Source organism: Cupressus sempervirens, chromosome 2, assembly GCF_028749045.1.
Source record: "Cupressus sempervirens isolate cs-2001-9-10 chromosome 2, ASM2874904v1, whole genome shotgun sequence".
Taxonomy (NCBI): Eukaryota; Viridiplantae; Streptophyta; class Pinopsida; order Cupressales; family Cupressaceae; genus Cupressus; species Cupressus sempervirens.
This window is the reverse complement of record NC_143119.1, coordinates 329550013-329571550: the sequence shown is the minus strand read 5'-3', so window position 1 is coordinate 329571550 and position 21538 is coordinate 329550013. Positions and strand designations below refer to the sequence as shown.

The window sequence follows — 21538 nt, the reverse complement described above, 5'->3', positions numbered from 1 at the left end:
GGAGGTCATAGGTCGACCCATAAGAACAATTCTAATATGTCTCTAGAGATCCAAGGACCCCTAGGGACATATGTCATCATTTAATGGGTCAAAGGGGGTCATAGGGTTTTGACCATATGAACAATTCTAATATGTCTCTAGGGATCCAATGACCACTAGGGACATATGTCGTTATTTAATGGGTCAAAGGGGGTCATAGGGTGACCTATGACCCCATTTGACCCATATGAATAATTTTAATATGTCCATAGGGGTCCTTGAACCCCTAGGGACATATGTCGTCATTTAATGGGTCAAAGAGGGTAATAGGTCAACATATGACCTCCTTCGACCCATAAGAACGATTCTAATATGTCTCTAGGCATCCTACGACTCCTAGGGACCTATGTCATCATTTAATGGGTCAAAAGGGATCATAGGTCACCCTATGACCCCCTTTGACCCATATTAACCATTCTAATATGTCCCTAGGGGTCCTAGGACCCCTAGGGACATATGTCATCATTTAATGGGTCAAAGGGGGTCATAGGTCACCCTATGACTCTTTTTGACCCATATGAACAATTTTAATATATCCCTAGGCATCCTTGGACACCTAGGGACATATGTCATCATTTAATGGGTCAAAAGGGGTCATAGCGTGAACTTTGACCCATATTAACCATTCTAATATGTCCCCCTAGGGACATATGTCATCATTTAAGCCCATGGCTATACAGCCACGAAAATGCACTTTCTTTACATTGCTCTTTCTAACTTTTTAAAAAATTAACTAAGTCCTCTCCTTTGTATGAAAGTGCATTTTCATGGCTGTATAGACGTTGCCATCATTTAATGGGTCAAAGGGGGTCATGAGTCACCTTATGACCTCCTTTGACCCATATGAACAATACTAATATGTTCTTAGGGGTCTTAGGACCCCTAAGGACATATGTCATCATTTAATGGGTTGATAGGGGTCATAGGTCACCCTATGACCCCCTTCGACCCATAAAAACAATTATAATATGTCTCTAGGGGTCTTAAGACCCCTAGGGACATATGTCATCATTTAATGGGTAAAATTGGGTCATAGGTCACCCTATGACCCCCTTTGACCCATAATAACAATTCTAATATGTCCCTAGGGGTCATATGTCATCATTTAATGGGTCAACGGGAGTCATAGGTCACATTATGACCCCCTTTGACCCATATGAATTATTCTAATATGTCCCTAGGGGTCCTTAGACCCCTACACACATATGTCATAATTTAATAGGTCAAAGGGAGTCATAGGTCACCCTATGACCCCCTTTGACCCATATTAACCATTCTAATATGTCCTTAGGGGTCCTAGGACCCTTAGGAACATATGTCGTCATTTAATGCGTTAAAGGGGGTCATAGGTCACCCTATGACCCCCTCTAACCCATATGAACAATTCTAATATGTCCCTAGGGGTCCTAGGACCCTTAGGGACATATGGCGTCATTTAATGGGTCATAGGGTGAACCTATGACCCCCTATGACCATATGAACAATTCTAATATGTCCCTAGGGTTCCTAGGACCCCTAAGGACATATGTCATCATTTAATGGGTCAAAGGGGGTCATAGGTCACCCTATGACCCCCTTTGACACATATGAACAATTATAATACGTCCCTAGGGGTCCTAGGACCCCTAGGGACATATGTCCTCATTTAATGGGTCAAAGGGGGTCATAGGTCACCCTATGACCACCTTTGACTCATATGAACAATTCAAATATGTCCCTAGGGGTCCTTGGACCCCTAGGGACATATGTTATCATTTAATGGGTCAATGGAGGCCATAGGTCACCCTATGAACCCCTTTGACCCATATGAAATATTCTAATATGTCCCTAGGGCACCTAGGACCCCTAGGGACATATGTCGTCATTTAATGGGTCAAAGGAGGCCATAGGTCACCCTATGACCCCTTTTGACCCATATGAAAAATTCTAATATGTACCAAGGGGTCCTAGGACCCCTAGGGACATATGTCGTAATTAAATGGGTTAAAGGGGGTTATAGGTTCGACCCATAAGAACGATTCTAATATGTCTCTAAGGGTCCTCGGACCCCTAAGGATATATGTCGTCATTTAATGGGTCAAAGGTGGTCATAGGTCACCTTATGAGCCCCCTTTGACCCATATGAACAATTCTAATATGCCCCTAGGGGTCCTAGGACACCTAGGGACATATGTTGTCATTTAATGGGTCAAAGGGGGTCATAGGTCAACCTATGACCCCCTTTGACCCATAAGAATAATTCTAATATGTCTTCAGGGGTCCTAGGACCCCTAAGGACATATGTCATCATATAATGGGTCAAAGGGGGTCATAGGTCACCTTATGACCCTCATTGACACATATTAACCATTCTAATATGTCCTTAGGGGTCTTATATGTCGTCATTTAATGAGTCAAAGGGGGTCATAGGTCACCCTATGACCCCCTTTGACCCATATTAACCATTATAATATATGTCGTCATTTAATGGGTCCACGGGAGTCATAAGTCACCTTATGACCTCCTTTGACCCATATGAACAATTCTAATATGTCCCTAGGGGTCCTTGGACCCCTAGGGACATATGTCGTCATTTAATGAGTCAAAGGGGGTCATAAGGTGACCCTAAGGGTCCTAGGATAGTTAGGGACATATGTCATCATTTAATGGGTCAAAAGGGGTTATAGGTCACCTTATGACCCCATTTGACCCATATTAACAATTCTAATACGTCCCTAGGGGTCTTAGGACCCCTAAGGACATATGTCATTATTTAATGGGTCAACAGGAGTCATAGGTCACCCTATGACCCCCTTTGACCCATATGAACAATTCTAATATGTCCTTAGGGGTCCTAGGGACATACGTAATCATTTAATGGGTAAAAGGGGGTCATAGGTCACCCTATGACCCACTTTGACCCATATGAACAATTCTAATATGTCCCTAGGGGTCCTAGGACCCCTAGGAACATATGTCGTCATTTAATGGGTCAACGGAGGTCATAAGTCACCCTATGACCCCATTTGACTCATATGAACAATTCTAATATGTCCCTAGGGGTCCTTGGACCCTTAGAGACATATGTCATCATTTAATGGGTCAAATAAGGTCATAGGTCACCCTATGAACCCCTTTGACCCATATGAACAATTCTAATATGTCCCTAGGGGTCCTACGACACCTAGGGACATATGTCATCATTCAATAGGTCAAAGGCGGTCATAGGGTGAACCTATGACCCTCTTTGATCATATAATTTTTTTAAAAATGTTCCTAGGGGTCCTAGGACCCCTAGGGTCATATGTCGTTATTTAATGGATCAAAATGTACCTAGGGGTCCTTGGACCCCGAGGGACATATGTCATCATTTAATGAGTCAAAGGAGGCCATAGGTCACCCTATCACCCCCTTTGACCCATCTGAACAATTCTAACATATCCCTAGGGGTCCTCGAACCCTTAGGGATATATGTCATCATTTAATAGGTCAAAGGGGGTCATAGGGTGACCTATGACCCCCTTTCAACCATATGAACGATTCTAATATGTCCTTAGGAGTCCTAGAACCCCTAGGGACATATGTCATCATTTAATTGGTCAAAGGTGGTAATAGGTCAACCTATCACCCCCTTCGATCCATTAGAACGATTCTAATATGTCTCTCTGGGTCTTAGGACCCATAGGAACATGTCACCATTAAATGGGCCAAAAGGGGTCATAGGTCACCCTATGACCACCTTTGACCCATATGAACAATTCTAATATGCCCCGAGGGGTCCTATGACCCCTAGGAAAATATGTCATCATTTAATAGGTCGAAGGGGATCATAGGTAAACCTATGAACCCCTTTAACCTATAAGAAGAATTCTAATATGTCTCTAGCGGTCATAGGACCCCTAAGGACATATGTTATCATTTAAAGGGTCAAAGGGGGTCATAGGTCGACCATATCAACAATTCTAATATGTACTTAGGGGTCCTAGGACCCCTAGGGACATATGTCGCCATTTAATGGATCAAAGGGGGTCATAGGTCACCCTATGACCCACTTTGATCCATATGAAAAATTCTAATACATATGTCGTCATTTAATGGGTCAAAGAGGGTCATAGGTCACCCTATGAGCTCTTTTGACCTATATGAACAATTCTAATATGTTCTCAGGGGTCCTTGGACACCTAGGGACATATGTCATCATTTAATGTGTCAAAGGGGTCATAGATTACCTTATGACTCCCTTTGACCCATATTAACCATTCCAATATGTCCCTAGGGGTCCTATGACCCCTACGGACATATGTTCTCATTTAATGGGTCAAAGGTGGTCATAAGTCAACCTATGACCCCCTTTGACCAATATGAACAATTCTAATATGTCCTTAAAGGTGTTAGGACCCCTAGGGACATATGTCATCATTTAATGAGTCAACGGGTGTCATAGGTCACCCTATGAACCCCTTTTTACCCATAAGAACAATTCTAATATGTCTTTAGGGGTCCTAGGACACCTAGAGACATATGTCATCATTTAATGGGTCAAACGGGGTCATAGGTCACCCTATGACCCCGTTTAACCCATAATAACCATTCTAATATGTTCTTAGGGGTTCTAGGACCCCTGGGGACATATGTCATCATTTAATGGGTCAACGGAGGTCATAGGTTACCCTATGACCCCCTTTGACCCATATGAACATTTCTAATATGTCCCTAGGGGTCCTTGGACCCCAAGGCACATATGTCATCATTTAATGGGTCAAAAGGGGTCATTGGTCACCCTATGACCCCCTTTGACCCATATTAACAATTCTAATATGTCCCTAGGGGTCCTAAGACCCCTAGGGACATATGTCGTCATTTAATGTGTTAAAGGGGGTCATAGGTCATCCTATGACCACCTCTAACCCGTATGAATAATTCTAATATGTCCCTAGGGGTCTTAGCACCCTTAGGGACATATGTCATCATTTAATGGGTCAAAGGGGGTCATAGGGTGAACCTATGACCCCCTTTGACCATATGAACAATTCTAATATATCTGTAGGTGTCCTAGGACCTCTAGGGACATATGTTGTCATTTAATGGATCAAAAGGGGTCATAGATCACCCTATGACCCCCTTTGACACATATGAACAATTATAATACTTCCCCTAGGACCCCTAGAGACATATTTCATCATTTAATGGGTCAAAGGGGGTAATAAGTCACCCTATGACCCCCTTTGACCCACACGATCAATTCTAATATGTCCCTAAGGGTCCTTGGACCCCTAGGGACATATGTCATCATTTAATGGGTCAAAGGTGGCCATAAGTCAAGTTATGAACCTCTTTGGCCCATATGAAATATTCTAATATGTCCCTAAGGGTCTTACGACCCCTAGGGACATATGTCGTCATTTAATGGGTCAAATGGGGCCATAGGTCACCCTATGACCCCCTTTGATGCATATGAACAATTCTAATATGTCTCTAAGGATCTTCGGACCTGTAGAAACATATGTCGTCATTTAATGGGTCAAAGGGGGCCATAGGTCACCCTATGACCCCCTTTGACCTATATGAACAATTATAATATGTCCCTAGGGGTCGTAGGACCTCTAGGGACATATGTCATCATTTAATGGGTCAAAAGGGGTCACATGTTACTCTACGACCTCCTTTGACCCATATGAACAATTCTAATCTGTCCCTAGTGGTCCTAGGATCCCTAGGGACATATGTCGTTATTTAATGCATCAAAGGGGCTCATAGGTCAACCTATGACCCTCGTCGACCCATAAGAACGATTTTAATATGTCGCTAGGAGTCCTAAGAATCTTAGAGACACATGTCATCATTTAATGTGTCAAAGGGGTTCTTAGGTCACCCTATGACCCCATTTGACCCATATGAACAATTCTAATATGCCCCTAGGGGTCCTAGGACCCCTAGGGACATATGTCATCACTTAATGGGTACAAGGCGGTCATAGGTCAATCGATGACCCCCTTTGACACATAAGAACAATTCTAATATGTCTCTAGGGGTCCTAGGACCCTTAGTGACATATGTCGTCATTTAATGGGTCAAAAGGTGTCATAGTTCACCCTATGACCCCATTTGACCCATATTAACCATTCTAATATGTCCCTAGGGGTCCTAGGACTCCTAGGGACATATGTCGTTATTTAATGGGTCAACGCCTATGACCCCCTTTGACCTATATGAACAATTCTAATATGTCCCTAGGGGTCTTTGGACCCCTAGGGACATATGCAATCATTTATTGGGTCAAAGAGGGTCATAGGTCACCCTATGACCCCCTTTGACCAATATTAACTATTCTAATATGTCCCTAGGGGTCCTAGCACCCCTAGGGACATATGTCATAATTTAATGGGTCAAAGGGGGTCATAGGTCACCCTATGAACCCTTTTGACTCATACGATCAATTTTAATACGTTCCTAGGGGTCTTAGGACTTTTAGGGACATATGTCGTCATTTAATGGGTTAATTGGGGTTATAGGTCATCCTATGACCCCCTTTGACCAATATTAACAATTATAATATGTCTCTAGGGGTCTTAGGACCCCTAGGGACATATGTCGTTATTTAATGGATCAAAGTTGGTCATAGTTGAACCTATGACCCCCCTTTGACCCATCTGAACAATTCTAATATTTCCCTAGGGGTCCTAGGACCTGTAGAAACATATGTCATCATTTAATGTGTCAACGGGAGTCATAGGTCACCCTATGACCACCTTTGACCCACCTTTGACCCTTATGAAAAATTCTAACACATCCCTAGGGGTCCAAGGAACCCTAGGGACACATGTCATCATTTAATGGGTCAACGGAGGTCATAGGTCACCCTATGACCCCCTTTGACCCATATGAACAATTCTAATATATCCCTTGGGGTCCTAAGACCCCTAGGGACATATGTCATCATTTAATGGGTCAAAGGGGGTCATAGGGGAAACATATGACCCCCTTTGATCATATGAGCAATTCTAATATGTCCCCAGGGGTCCTAGGACCCTTCGGGACATATGTCGTCATTTAATGGATCAAAGGAGGTCATAGGTCACCCTATGACCCCCTTTGACCCATATGAACAATTCTAATATGTCCCTAGTGGTCCTTGGACCTCCAAAGACATACGTCGTCATTTAATGGGTCAAAAGGGGCCATAGGTCACCCTATGACCCCCTTTGACCCATATGAACAATTCTAATATGTCCCTAGGGATATATGTTAGCATTTAATGGGTCAAAGGGACCTATGACCCCCTTTGACCCATATGAACAATTCTAATATGTCCCTCGGGATCCTAGGACCTCTAGGGATATATGTCATCATTTAATGAGTTAAAAGGGGTCATAGGTCAACACATGAGCCCCTTCGAAACATAAGAATGATTCTAATATGTTTTACGAACATATGTCATCATTTAATGGGTGAATAGGGGTGATAGGTCACTCTATGACCTCCTTTGACCCATATGAACAATTCTAATATGCCCCTAGGGGTCTGGAGACCCGTAGGAACATATGTCGTCATTTAATGAGTCAAAAGGGTCATAGGTCAACCTATGACTCCCTTCGACCCATAAGAACGATTGTAATATGTCTTTAGGGGTCCTAGGACCCCTAGGGACATATGTCGTCATTTAATGGGTTAAAAGGGGTCATAGGATGAACCTATGACCCCCTTTCACCATATGAACAATTCTAATATGTCCCTAGGGGTCTTAGGACCGCTAGGGACATATGTCATTATTTAATGGGTCAAAGGGGGTCATAGGTCACCCTATGACTCCCTTTGACCCATATGAAATATTATAATATGTCCCTAGGGGTCCTTGGACATATGTCATAGGTCACCCTGTGACCCCCTAGGGACATATTTCATCATTTAATGCGTCAAATGGGGTCATAGGTCACCTTATGACTACCTTTGACCTATATGAACAATTCTAATATGCCCCTAGGGGTCCTAGGTCCCCTAGGGACATATGTCATCATTTAATGGGTTTAAAGGGATTCATAGGTCAACCTATGAACTCTTTCGACCCATAAGAATGATTCTAATATGTCACTAGGGGTCCTAGGACCCCTAGGGACATATGTCATTATTTAATGGGTCAAAGGGGGTCGTAGGTCACCCTATCACCCCCTTTGTCCCATATTAACCATTCTAATATGTCCCTAGGGGTCCTAGGACCCCTAGGGACATATGTCTTCATTTAATGGTTCAACGAGGGTCATAGGTCACTCTATGACCCCCTTTGACCTCTATGAACAATTCTAATATTTCCCTAGGGGTCCTTGAACCCCTATGGACATATGTCATCATTGGACCCCTAGGGACATATTAGAATGGTTTATTAGAATGGTTAATATGGGTCAAAGTGGGTCATAGAGTGATCTATGACCTCTTTTGAACCATATGAACAATTCTAATATGTCCCTAGGGGTTCTAGGACCCTTAGGGACATATGTCATCATTAACCATTCTAATGTCTCTCGGGTTCCTATGACCCATAGGGACATATGTCATTATTTAATGGGTTAAAGGGGGTCATAGGGTGACCTATAATCTCTTTTGACACATATGAACAATTCTAATACGTCCCTAGGGTTCCTAGGACCCCTAGAGACATATGTTATCATTTAATGGGTCAACGGGGGTCATAGGTCACCCTATGACACCCTTTGACCCAGATGAACAATTCTAATATGTCCCTAGGGTTCCTAGGACCCCTAGGGACATATGTCGTCATTTAATAGGTCAAAAGGGATAATAGGTCACCCTTTGACCGCCTTTGACCCATATGAACAATTCTAATACGGGACATATGTGATCATTTAATGGGTCAACGGGGGTCATAGGTCAGCCTATGACCCCCTTTGACCCATATGAACAATTCTAATACGTCGCTAGGGGTCCTTGGACCCTTAGGGACATATGTGATCATTTAATGGGTCAAAGGGGGTCATAGATCACCCTATGACCCCCTTTGACCCATATGAACAATTCTAATATGTCCTTAGGGGTCCTAGGACCCCTAGGGACATATGTCATTATTTAATGGGTCAAACAGGGTCATAGGGTGAACCTATGACACCCTTTAAGCATATGAACAATTCTAATATATCTCAAGGGGTCCTAGGACCCTTTGAGACATATGTTTTCATTTAATGGATCAAAGGGGGTCATAGGTCACCCTACGACCCTCTTTGACCCATATGAACAATTTTAATATGTCCCTAGGGGTCCTTGGACCCCTAGGGACATATGTCATCATTTAATGGGTCAAAAGGGGCCATAGGGTTTGACCCATATGAACAATTTTAATATGTCCCTAGGGGTCTTAGGACCCCTAGGGACATATATCAGCATTTAATGGGTCAAAGGGGGTCATAGGTCACCCTATGACCCCTTTTGACCCATATAGAAAATTCTAATATGTCCCTAGGGGTGCTAGGACCCCTAGGGACATATTGTCATTTAATGGGTCAAAGGGGGTCATAGTTCAACCTATGACCTCCTTCGACCCATACGAATGATTCTAACATGTTGCTAGAGGTCCTAGGACCCCTAGGGACATATGTCATCATTTAATGGGTCAAAGGGGGTCATAGGTCACCTTATGAGCTCCTTTGACCCATATGAACATCTAATATGTTCTTAAGGGTCCTTGGACACTTAGGGACATATGTCATCTCGTTTGACTCATATTAACCATTCTAATACATCCCTAGGGGTCCTAAGACCCCTAGGGACATATGTCGTCATTTAATGGGTCAACGGGGGTCATAGATCACCCTATGAACCACCTTTGACCCATAAGAACAATTCTAATATGTCGCTAGGAGTCCTAGGACACCTAGAGACATATGTCATCATTTAATGGATCAATAACCATTCTAATATATCCGTAGGGGTCCTAGGACCCCTAGGAACATATGTCATCATTTAATGGGTCAACGGGGGTCATAGATTACCCTATAAACTCCCTTTGACCAATATGAAAAATTCTAATATGTCCATAGGGGTCCTTGGACTCCAAAGCACATATGTCACCATTGAATGGGTCAAAGGGGATCATTGGTCACCCTATGATCCCCTTTGACCCATATTAACAATTCTAATATGTCTTTACGGGTTCTAGGACCCCTAGGGACATATGTCGTCATTTAATGCTTTAAAAGGGGTCATAGGTCACCCTATGACCTATGACCATGTCTAACTCATATGAACAATTTTAATATGTCCCTAGGGGTCCTAGCAACTTTAGGGACATATGTCATCATTTAATGGGTCAAAGGGGGTCATAGGGTGAACCTGTGACCCCCTTTGACCATATGAACAATTCTAATATATCCCTAAGGGTCCTAAGACTCTTAAGGACATATGTTGTCATTTGATGGGTCAAAGAGGGTCATAGGTCACCCTATGACCCCCTTTGACACATATGAACAATTCTAATACTTCCCATAGGACCCCTAGGGAAGTATTTCATCATTTAATGGGTCAAAGGGGGTAATAGGTCACCCTATGACCCCCTTTGACCCACATGATCAATTCTAATATGTCCCTAGGGGTCCTTGGACCCCTAAGGACATGTGTCATCATTTAATGGGTCAAAGTTGGCCATAGGTCACCTTATGAACCCCTTTGACCCATATGAAATATTTTAATATGTCCCTAGGACCCTTAGGGATATATGTCATTATTTAATGGGTCAAATGGGGCCATAGGTCACCCTGTGACCCCCTTTGATGCATATGAACAATTCTAATATGCCCCTAAGGGCCTTTGGACGCGTAGGGACATATGTCGTCATTTAATGGGTCAAAGGTGGCCATAGGTCACCCTATGACCCCCTTTGACCCATATGAACAATTCTAATATGTCCGTAGGGGTCGTAGGACCTCTAGGGACACATGTCATCATTTAATGGGTCAAAGGGGGTCACATGTCACCCTATGACCCTCTTTGACCCATATGAACAATTCTAATATGTCTCTAGTGGTCCTAGGATCCCTAAGGACATATGTCATCATTTAATGGATCAAAGGGGCTCATAGGTCAACCTATGAACCCCTTTGACCCATAAGAACGATTCTAATATATTGCTAGGGGTCTTAAGAATGCTAGAGACATATGTCATCATTGAATGGGGTCAAAAGGGGTCACAGGTCACCCTATGAACCCCTTTGACGCATATGAACAATTCTAATATGCCCCTAGGGGTCCTAGGGACATATGTCATCATTTAATAGGTCCAAGGGGGTCATAGGTCAACCTTTGACCCCCTTCGACCCATAAGAATGATTCTAATATGTCTCTAGGGGTCCTAGGACCCCTAGGAACATATGTTGTCATTTAATGGGTCAAAGGGTGTCATGGGTCACCCTATGACCCCATTTGACCCATATTAACCATTCTAATATGTCCCTAGGGGTCCTAGGACCCCTAGGGACATATGTCATCGTTTAATGGGTCAATGCCTATTACCCCCTTTGACTTATATGAACAATTCTAATATGTCCAAGGACCCTTAGGGACATATGTGATCATTTAACGGGTCAACGAGACCCATATGAACAATTCTAATATGTTGCTAGGGGTCTTTGGACCCCTAGGGACATATGTCATCATTTAATGGGTCAAAAGGAGTCATAGATCACCCTATGACCCCCTTTGACCCATATGAACAATTTTAATATGTCCCTAGGGGTCCTAAGACCCGTAGAGACATATGTCGTTGTTTAATGGGTCAAAGAGGGTCATAGGGTGAACCTATGACACCCTTTAAGCATATGAACAATTCTAATATGTCCTGAGGGGTCCTAGGACCCTTTGAGATATATGTTGTCATTTAATGGATCAAAGGGGGTCATAGGTCACCCTATGACCTTCTTTGACCCATATGAACAATTCTAATATGTCCTTAGGGGTCCTTGGACCCCTAAGGACATATGTTGTCATTTAATGGGTCAAAAGGGGCCATAGGTCACCCTATGACCCCCCTTTGACCCATATGAACAATTCTAATATGTCCGAGACATATGTCAGTATTTAATGGGTCAAAGGGGGTCATAGGGTGAGGGGGTCATAGGTCACCCTATGACCCCCTTTGACCCATATGGACAATTCTAATATGTCCCTAGGGGTGCTAGGACCCCTAGGGACATATGTTGTCATTTAATGGGTCAAAGGGGGTCATAGTTCAACCTATGACCCCCTTCAACCCATAAGAACGATTCTAACATGTCGCTAGGGATTCTAGGACCCCTAGGGACATATGTCATCATTTAATGGTTCAATGGAGGTCATACGGTCAAAGGGGGTTATAGGTCACCCTATGACCCCCTTTGACCCATATTAACTATTCTAATATGTCCTAGGGGTCCTAGGACCCCTAGGGACATATGTCATTATTGAATGGGTTAAAGGGGGTTATAGGTCACTCTATGACCCTTTTTGACTCATATGAACAATTATAATCTGTCCCTAGGGGTCCTAGGACCCGTAGGGATATATGTCATCATTTAATGGGTGAAACAGGTTCATAGGGTGAACCTATGACCCCGTTTGACCATATGAACAATTTTAATGTGTGTCCTAGGACTTGTAGGGACATATGTCATTATTTAATGGGTCAAATGGGGTCATAGGTCACCCTATGACCCCCTTTGACTCATATGAACAATTCTAATACGTCCCTAGGGGTCATATGTCATCATTTTATGAGTCAAAGGGGGTCATAGGGTGAACCTATGACCTGCTTTGACCCATATGAACAATTCTAGTATGTCGTAGGGGTTCTAAATGAATCAAAGAGGGTCATAGGTCACCCTATGACCCCCTTTGGTCCATTAAATGATGACATATGTCCCTAGGGGTCTTAGGACCCCTAGGGACATATTAGAATTGTTCATATGGGTCAAAGGGGGTGAGAGGACCCATTAAATGATGACATATGTCCCTAGGCTTCCTAGGACCCCTAGGGACATATTAAAATTGTTCATATGGGTGAAAGGGGGTCATAGGTTGACCTATCACCCCCTTTGTCCCATTGCATGACGACATATGTCCCTAGGACCCCTAGGGACATATGAGAATCACTCTTATGGGTCATAGGGGTCATAGGTTGACCTATGACTCCCTTCGACACATTACATGACGACATATGTCCCTAGGGGTCCTAGGACCCCTAGGGACATATTTCATTCTTATGGGTCAAAGGGCTTCGACCCATTAAATAATGACATATGTCACTAGTCGTCCTAGGACCCCTAGGGACATATTTCGTTCTTATGGGTCAAAGGGCTTCGACCCATTAAATGACGACATATGTCCCTAGGGGTCTTATTACCCCTAGGGACATATTAGAATTGTTAATATGGTTGAAAGGGGGTCATAGGGTGACCTAGGACCCCCCATGACCCATTAAATGATGACATATGTCCGTAGGGGTCCTAAGACCCCTAGGGACATTAGAATTGTTCAATTCGGTCGAAGGGGGTCATAGGTTGACCTATCACCCCCTTTGACCCATTACATGACGACATATGTCCCTAGGACCCCTAGGGACATATGAGAATTGCTCTTATTATACATATTAATATGTGTTATATATATATATAATAACATAATATTTTCATTAAATATAATATGTATTATATTAATATGTATAGTAATATAATATATGTATAATAACGTAACATATTATATATATATATATATATATTAATATATGAATAATATATATATATATATATAACGTAATATTTTTATTAAATATAATATATGTATAATAACGTATATATATATATATAATATGTATTATATATTATTTTATTATATTAATATGTATGTTTTAATATACATAATAACGTGATTTTTTTATTAAATATAATAACGTAATATATGTGTGTGTGTGTGTGTGTTATTAATATATATTATTATATTAATATGTATGTTATTAATATATATGTATATTATTAATATATATGAGTCAAAGGGGGTCATAGGTTGACTTATGACCCCCTTTGACCCATTAAATGATGACATATGTACCTAGGGGTCTTAAGACCCCTAGCGACATATTAGAATCGTTCTTATGGGTCGAAGGGGGTCATAGGTTGACCTATGACCCCCTTCGACCCATTACATGACCACATATGTCCCTAGGAGTCCTAGGACCCTGAGGGATATATTAGAATCATTCATATGGGTCAAAGGGGGTCATAGGTTGACCTATGAACCCCTTTGACCCATTACATGACAACATATGTCGCTAGGGGTCCTAGGACCCCTAAGCACATATTAGAATCATTCATCTAGGACCCTTAGGGACATATGTCGACATGTAATTGATCGAAGGGGTTCATAGGTCAACCTATGACCCCCTTGACCCATGTGAACGATTCTAATATGTCCCTAAGGGTCCTAGGACCCCTAGGGACATATGTAGTCATGTAATGGGTCGAAGGGGGTAATAGGTCAACCTATGATCCCCTTCGACCCATAAGAATGATTCTAATATGTCTCTAGGGGTCCTAGGACCCCTAGGGACATATGTCGTCATTTAATGGGTCAAAGGGGGTCATATGTCATCATTATATTATTATACATATTATATTTAATGAAAATATTACGTTATTATATATATAGATTATAATATTTAGTAAAAATAATAATAATAAAAATTATATTTATAGATTATAATAAGAATAACGTAATATATTATTATATATTAATAGATTATATCTTATATCTTTACATTACGTTAGTATATATATAATATATTAAAATACATTTTTACATAGTAATATAACTGAAATAATTAATAAATCATAAGCTATAACTCTTAAACCTGATTTTCCCTCCAAAATGGGTTGGGATTTCAAATTGCCCAACAAAATTCATTGAGCCATATCGGATATCCCATTAGGCTTGGTATTTACCAACCCTTCCCGGTCAACCCAAGAGACGTGTTTGAAGAGGGTATTAGTGATACTCAGACTTCGGGTAGCCGTCTGACAATGTTATTTTGATCGAAATTGAATGAAACAAAAAGGATTCTTTAATATCGCTTTGGAGATTCCATCAATATAATTTTTGTCAAATTCTAAGTTCGATAAGAATTTATTAGTTAATTATCAATGAAGATTATTGTAAAGTGCTGATTGACATACTGATTGAAAAATAGCTATAACTTTCAAAAGGTATAACATTTTTTAAATCTAAAAGTTGTGTCACATTCTATGCTTCGCCTAGTATAAGAAAATTAAAAAAAAAAAAATTTGGTAAAATTTTCTATCAGTTAAGGTGGTTAGACACGAGACTTTTTTTTTTTTTTTTTTGAAATTTTTTTGGTAAAAAATTTATATTTAATTATTTATTTGGAATAAAAATACCAAAAAATATGCATCACATCCAGGCATGAGTCTACTTTTCATATCTATAATTATATTAAAAAAATATTATCATTTGATTTTGATTAAGGTGGTCAGACATACACCTACTTTTTATTTTTGCCTTAAAATTTTCGTAGTATTGCATTAAAATTCAAAATTTTTACCAATCAATTATTTTTTCCTCCTGATAGGGCCTAGTAGTTTAGAAACTACATTCTATTTCCTACAAATTATTTTCTTACAACTTTTTGATATAAAGTCCATAACCACTTTAAAATTATGTGTCAAGTTGACATAACCTTGATTTGTTTGTTTTTCACTGCCACTTAAGGCCATAGTTTGGTTGACCATGATCCTGCACATACCCATGTGTGATATATATTTATTTACAATAGATATTCAACAATAATTATAGTTATTACATTCAAGTATGAAGACTAATGTTCACTTATTGAGAAACAACACAATTTCAAGTTCATCTTCATTCAGTGAATTGGTATTTAATCAGACAAGGTTAACTGAGCTCACAACTAAAATTGCATAAATACAGACCAAGTTGGCATTAATTCAATTTTAATTATTGTCATACATAGAGATAATTCAGAAGGTGTTTTCTATTGCCAAGGAAATATTATAGAAAGACACAAATTTTCACACATTGCAAGATTTATTGACCTAGCTATCGAGCTAGAGATTTGGTTTCAAATTTTGGACAAGGTACAAGAAATATGGAACCATAACTATGCTAATATTGTAGCAAGTCATCAGTTTTTTTTGAGAAGTTCTAACTAACTCCAAGTGCCCTAGTTGCCATCAGTGACAAAAGAAAGAGGGATATTACAGTGGTAAGAAGGGAGAAGTAACAAGTAAGGTGGAGTCACAGTCAGAGACTTATAAATATCAATCAGAAATATAATTTTTGTCTCAAGGGAGAATATTTTTTTGTAAGGAATGATTTCGTGACAAAGTATTTTTGCCACTATTGTCAAACAAAGAGATTGTTGATCTCTAAGCCTATTTTGTTGATTAGGACCAAACATGTAGTCATTTGCAAGTCATTTACTAGGAAAGATTACAAGGTCATTACTGTGACTGAGTTATCTAGAAAAGACCAAGCAAGTTACACTTAGACCGAGAAAAACAATGATTGTCAAGCATTTAGTAGAGATTGAGCAGATATGAGAGTTGAGGAATATAGTACGAGTCGAGTAACATAACGATGACCAAGCATATTGAGAAGTTACCAAGTGTCGAGCACGTAGACTTATAGAAGTGGAGCAACAACATACATGACTGAGCGTCAAAAGCACTCAAGTACCGAGCAGTGTAGTTTTGATATGTGAGTTTGTAATGGCACAAACTCATATGTGAATCATTTTGGTCGACATTTCTATAATATTTAATATCTATAGAGCCAGATCAGATTCTATTTACGCATAATTGGCAAAAGGTTATGATCCCTAGGCAAACAAATCAACCAATCATAAAAAAGGACATAAAAAGACAAAAGATGATGGCATTTAAACCATTGATCAAGATCTAGAAGCTTTACATGAAGTCTACTTAAGGAGGATTCTAACCCTAGAATCATAGAGGATGAAAAAATGTGAAAAGGAAACACACATGTGAAGGAGTCGAAGAGTCAAATCAATCAGAGCAGTAAAGGATTGAATAGATATATAAGATTAGGTGAATCAAATCAAAGACAAAGGAAAGAGGAGACTGAAGATCAACTTACAGAGCACATCGAGGGTCAAGTATTGAATAAGTTATTTTGTAATTGAGACAAGGCAAATCTCTTAACAGAGTGGTCCTAACAAGCCTATGTAAATCTCCTAACAAAGTCTTTACTTTATTGTAAGTGTCAAGCTCTCTAACAAGGCAAGACCTAATAGTCTTTTTAGTCTTTAACAGGACCAACCTTTCACTAGGTAGATCATATCTTACAGTCAAACATTGTAACCTTGACATGTTAACTTTATTGTTGCAATAGTGACGATTTGTGGGTTTCATCCCTACCCCAGATTTACTTTCATCTTGAAGTGTTTCAGGGTAACCAAATCATTATGTTATGTGTTGAATTGTTATGGATGTGATGAACTTATTTTATATTTCAACATTATAGTTTTAATGATGAATTAGGTATGATTTAATGAGATTAACTTTTGAAGTCAAAATTTTAAGATCCTGATTCATCCCCCCCCCTCTCAGTATCTTGTTTCCTATTTATATATTCCAACAAAGTCATGCCTAAATATTCAATCAATCGCACCATATACTATACTACCATTCTTTTATAGTTATTGCGACCCATGAAAAGTATTTAATTCATCCCTTAAACCTAATCCATGCATCCCACATCCATAAGGAAATTTTGAAAACAAATCCATCCATTCATGACTGATAAATTCATGCAACTATGAGAGAAAGATATATGTGATAAAACATGGTCAATTTTTTGATTAATTATTCTCTATAAGCAACTTTCTGTTCATCAAACATGTGATTTCATGAAAATATATTATTGTTTATTATCTCTAACCACCTAGTACAAAATCTCAAAGTTTCAAAATCCTTCTCCAATCAACCATGAATTCCCTTTATAAAAACACCGAGCAAAATAAAATTTTAGAATGATGACACTTGACAAAATGTGGTTATATTACAAAGAATATACTCGAGGGACATATTGATCAATTATTCTCTCATACTTAAAAAGGATTTGATTCACTTGATCCACATATCAATTTGCAAAGAAAAAAATAGTTGATGAGATAGTTGTAGTGACATCCATAACTAATATACTCAAAAACAGAAAAGGTATCTTCTTATAGAGTTTCTACTTTTCTTATAGCAAAAAATCATTGCACTTTTTTGACACGGGCATTATAAGGTCGGATTGCCACAATTGCACTCTATTTTTTAAGATAAATAGTCATGTACTCAAACTCATATAACCCATCCAATTACTTATGCAAATTCTTTACTAGCCTATCAACATCATTAGTAGTCTTGTCCATTGAGTGAAACAAAGGGTGTTTCCCAAGATTCATTATTCACACATTTTCTATTTTATTAGCACCCATGTCTTTAACAAGGGGCGCATGCGCCAAAGTTCCTACCTTCATGTTTTTATGGTTGACTGAAGTAGCTTTTGCAATGATCTCTATCTTGTTTCTAATTATTATGGTATAGCTTTTGGTCAATTTTACAAAAGAATCTAATAGAAAATGTTGAAATGTCTTTTAAAATGGAAATGTTCATAACATTTTTCTGTATATATACAACTAAGCTAGTGTTGATATCAAGGATGCCTATGGCCCTTGGGATATAATGTTATATGAAGAGAGAGCTAAAGAGAAAATGATATGTTATTATAAGGACTAGTAAAGATAGAATAATAGAAAGAGTTGAACAAAATTTGAAAAATATTAATAATTTTATTATTTTAAGAATTATATAAATTACAATAAAAATTATATTATATGAATAAGTTAAAATATTTAAACAGCCACCCAAAACCTGTCCGACACTCAAAACAAGTAATTTTAATTGGGTGGTTTGCAGTTTTCAATAAATGTTGTATCGAGCAAAATCAACTATTTGATCCGATAAGGCGAGAGATCTATCTTTAAATGCGTCCGTCGTCTCCCATCTTTTTGCTTCAAATAACGATCGTCGTCAACATTTTTATTCGAAGACAATGCGCTCAGTGGCATTGGACACTCCCATCCATCGATTTTTGCAGCAGATGAAGACAATGTAGTTCATAAAATGGGTGTTTTGGAACAACATCTACTCATCCAACAAAGCATAATATAATGTGATGTTTGCAGATGCACAAAAAGTATTTCCTGAAAAGAACTCAAAAGGAAATAAAGCAAATACAATTTGTATTATCTTCCCAGCCTATGCGAAAAGGGGAGCCTGAGGATAGTGTATGGACCGACATCATCGGATGCTAGAAAAGACTTTTTCAGTTGCAGCGGCTGGTAGATTTGTATGCAAAATGTGTTAGCTTTCACAAGGTACATTAAATGTTTGACAAAATGCCCTCTTGGAACGCTCTGATTGCTGGCTTAGAATGCATTCTTACTTTCATGGAGTACCAAAATAATTTTTAAGAGCCTCAAATATTTAAATATTTAGCGCGACACTGACAAATGAAATTTGAACAGCTTACTCTGGGAGACACTGAGATTAATGTAGTCCTCCTTTCTTATGACTTTTTGAAAGATAATAATCTCTTCCCATTACTTGTTGTCCCTGTATACAGCAAAGATGATGCATTAAAAAGTACCCAGGAAGAACCATTGAATTTGTAGTGTTGATATCCTTCTCAACGTTGTCCTCAATAGAAGGGCCCTGTCCAAGCTAAACAATGGATGCCCAAGCTCATCAAATTCAAAGCACTCCAGTGCCAGACAACCACAAACCATCTCTTGGGAATGAAGACGAACTACAACTTCACATATTTCTGTAGCCCTCTTTGACAAATTGTTCAACACTTCATCAATGGTGGGTTTCAAACTAGATGTTGGAGACTTTAATTCCGACAGGATAGAACGAATAAAAATAGTTTTTACTCTTTGTAACTTCTCACAAACCAAATACACAATCCCCTTACAGCTCATCCAAAACCCAAATACCCTACAAACTTTCCTATTCAGCAAAGAATGTGTCGTCAAAATATTCAGCTCTAACCTTATATGTTGCCCCAACCTGTGCAGGAATCCTGTAATCCTTTCAGAGTATGAATTTCCTTCGATGATTTCTGGGGAAGGTAATGGGCAAGAGGCGGTCACATGAGCACATATTGGCGTCAGTCCAACCAACTATTTGTTAAAATTAGTTCCAACCATCAGAAGACCAAACAAGCATAAGCCCATTATCTTCTTCGACTGCAGTTTCTAATTGAATCGCATCTTCTGGAATGATCCAATTAGCCCAGTCTGTACAAGGGCTATGTGGGTTTAAGCTACAATTGAATTTGGGTGGCTTGAGTTCCGTATTTTTTAGCTTATTAGAAAGGTGGGGTTTTGGCTTAAACTCACCCTTCTTGTTTTGGTTGAAGAGCATGAATGAGACGGAGGAGTTCAATGTTTTTTGGAAGCCCAGACGGGCCTTGCAGAGGCAATTTAACCCATTGAGTGCATACAGGATATTTGATCGAGCAGGACGGGGAAGAGGAGGAAGAATGGCGAGGCAACTCATTTAAGCAGGACTGGCATTGAGAATGCCCACATGACAATACTCTTGAAATTCTATCGTCTTCTTGTAAACATATTGAACATTCGGGCATCTCCATTGTCAACTCTCGATCTCTTTTCACTGTAAAGGACAACTAATGTTGCAGTTCAGCCCAAATTTCCATTTCAACCATGTCGAATGTCCACCATGGTGGGAACGGTTGAATGCCCTTCCTTCAGTAGCTCTGGTAGAAACAGCGATTTCAAAATCTCGTGGAAGGAGATTACCTGCCTTTTGTTCGAGATAGAAGAAAGAGTAATGGTCAAAGCATAGTAACTCTGAAAAAGAAACAAGGACAAAAATATATTTTTCTAAGCACAATAATATATCTGTAAGCCACATTTTCCATTTTATACTGTGAAATCAAATCTTTTCCACAGTAATATCATGTGACCAAATTATTAATCTAAATTAATGTTTAGAAAAAAGAGTCAAATAGTAAGACGAGCTAAAGCAAAAAAATTATATGTAAATATTTCAAATAGTTTTTTTATTGTTTATTTGTATTGAACGAGAAATAGTAAGACATTTTAATAACAATTTGAACAATATTTTTTTTCATATTTATTATAATTATTATGTTTAAATAATTTAAATTCTAGCACTAACTTTATCTAATATTAATCTATGTCTAGCCTAAAAACAATAGATTTTTTATAATTTTATTGTGTTTTGTATAGATTTTTGTTTTACAACCTTATTGATTTAGTAAACAAGATTTAAGATTCATAAATATATTAATTTATAATTAAATCATTAATAAAAAAATCAATCTACACTTATATATAGTAAATATTAAAATTAATATGATTTATATGATAAAAAATAATTAGATCACTAAATAC

General features: G+C 39.1%; 1 protein-coding gene across 1 annotated transcript in view; it reads right to left on the bottom strand.

The window, feature by feature from the left end:
- LOC149572444 (glutamine-dependent NAD(+) synthetase-like) overlaps positions 1-20657 on the bottom strand; it is a 46991-nt gene extending 26334 nt beyond the window's left edge. Inside the window, exons 1-2 of the mRNA XM_089815840.1 lie at positions 20498-20657; positions 20303-20395 (exon numbers count right to left, since the gene is read on the bottom strand). Of these exons, the coding sequence (XP_089671966.1) occupies positions 20303-20395; positions 20498-20657 (253 nt within the window). The remainder of the gene's footprint in view (positions 1-20302; positions 20396-20497) is intronic.
- Between the last annotated feature and the right edge of the window lie 881 nt (positions 20658-21538).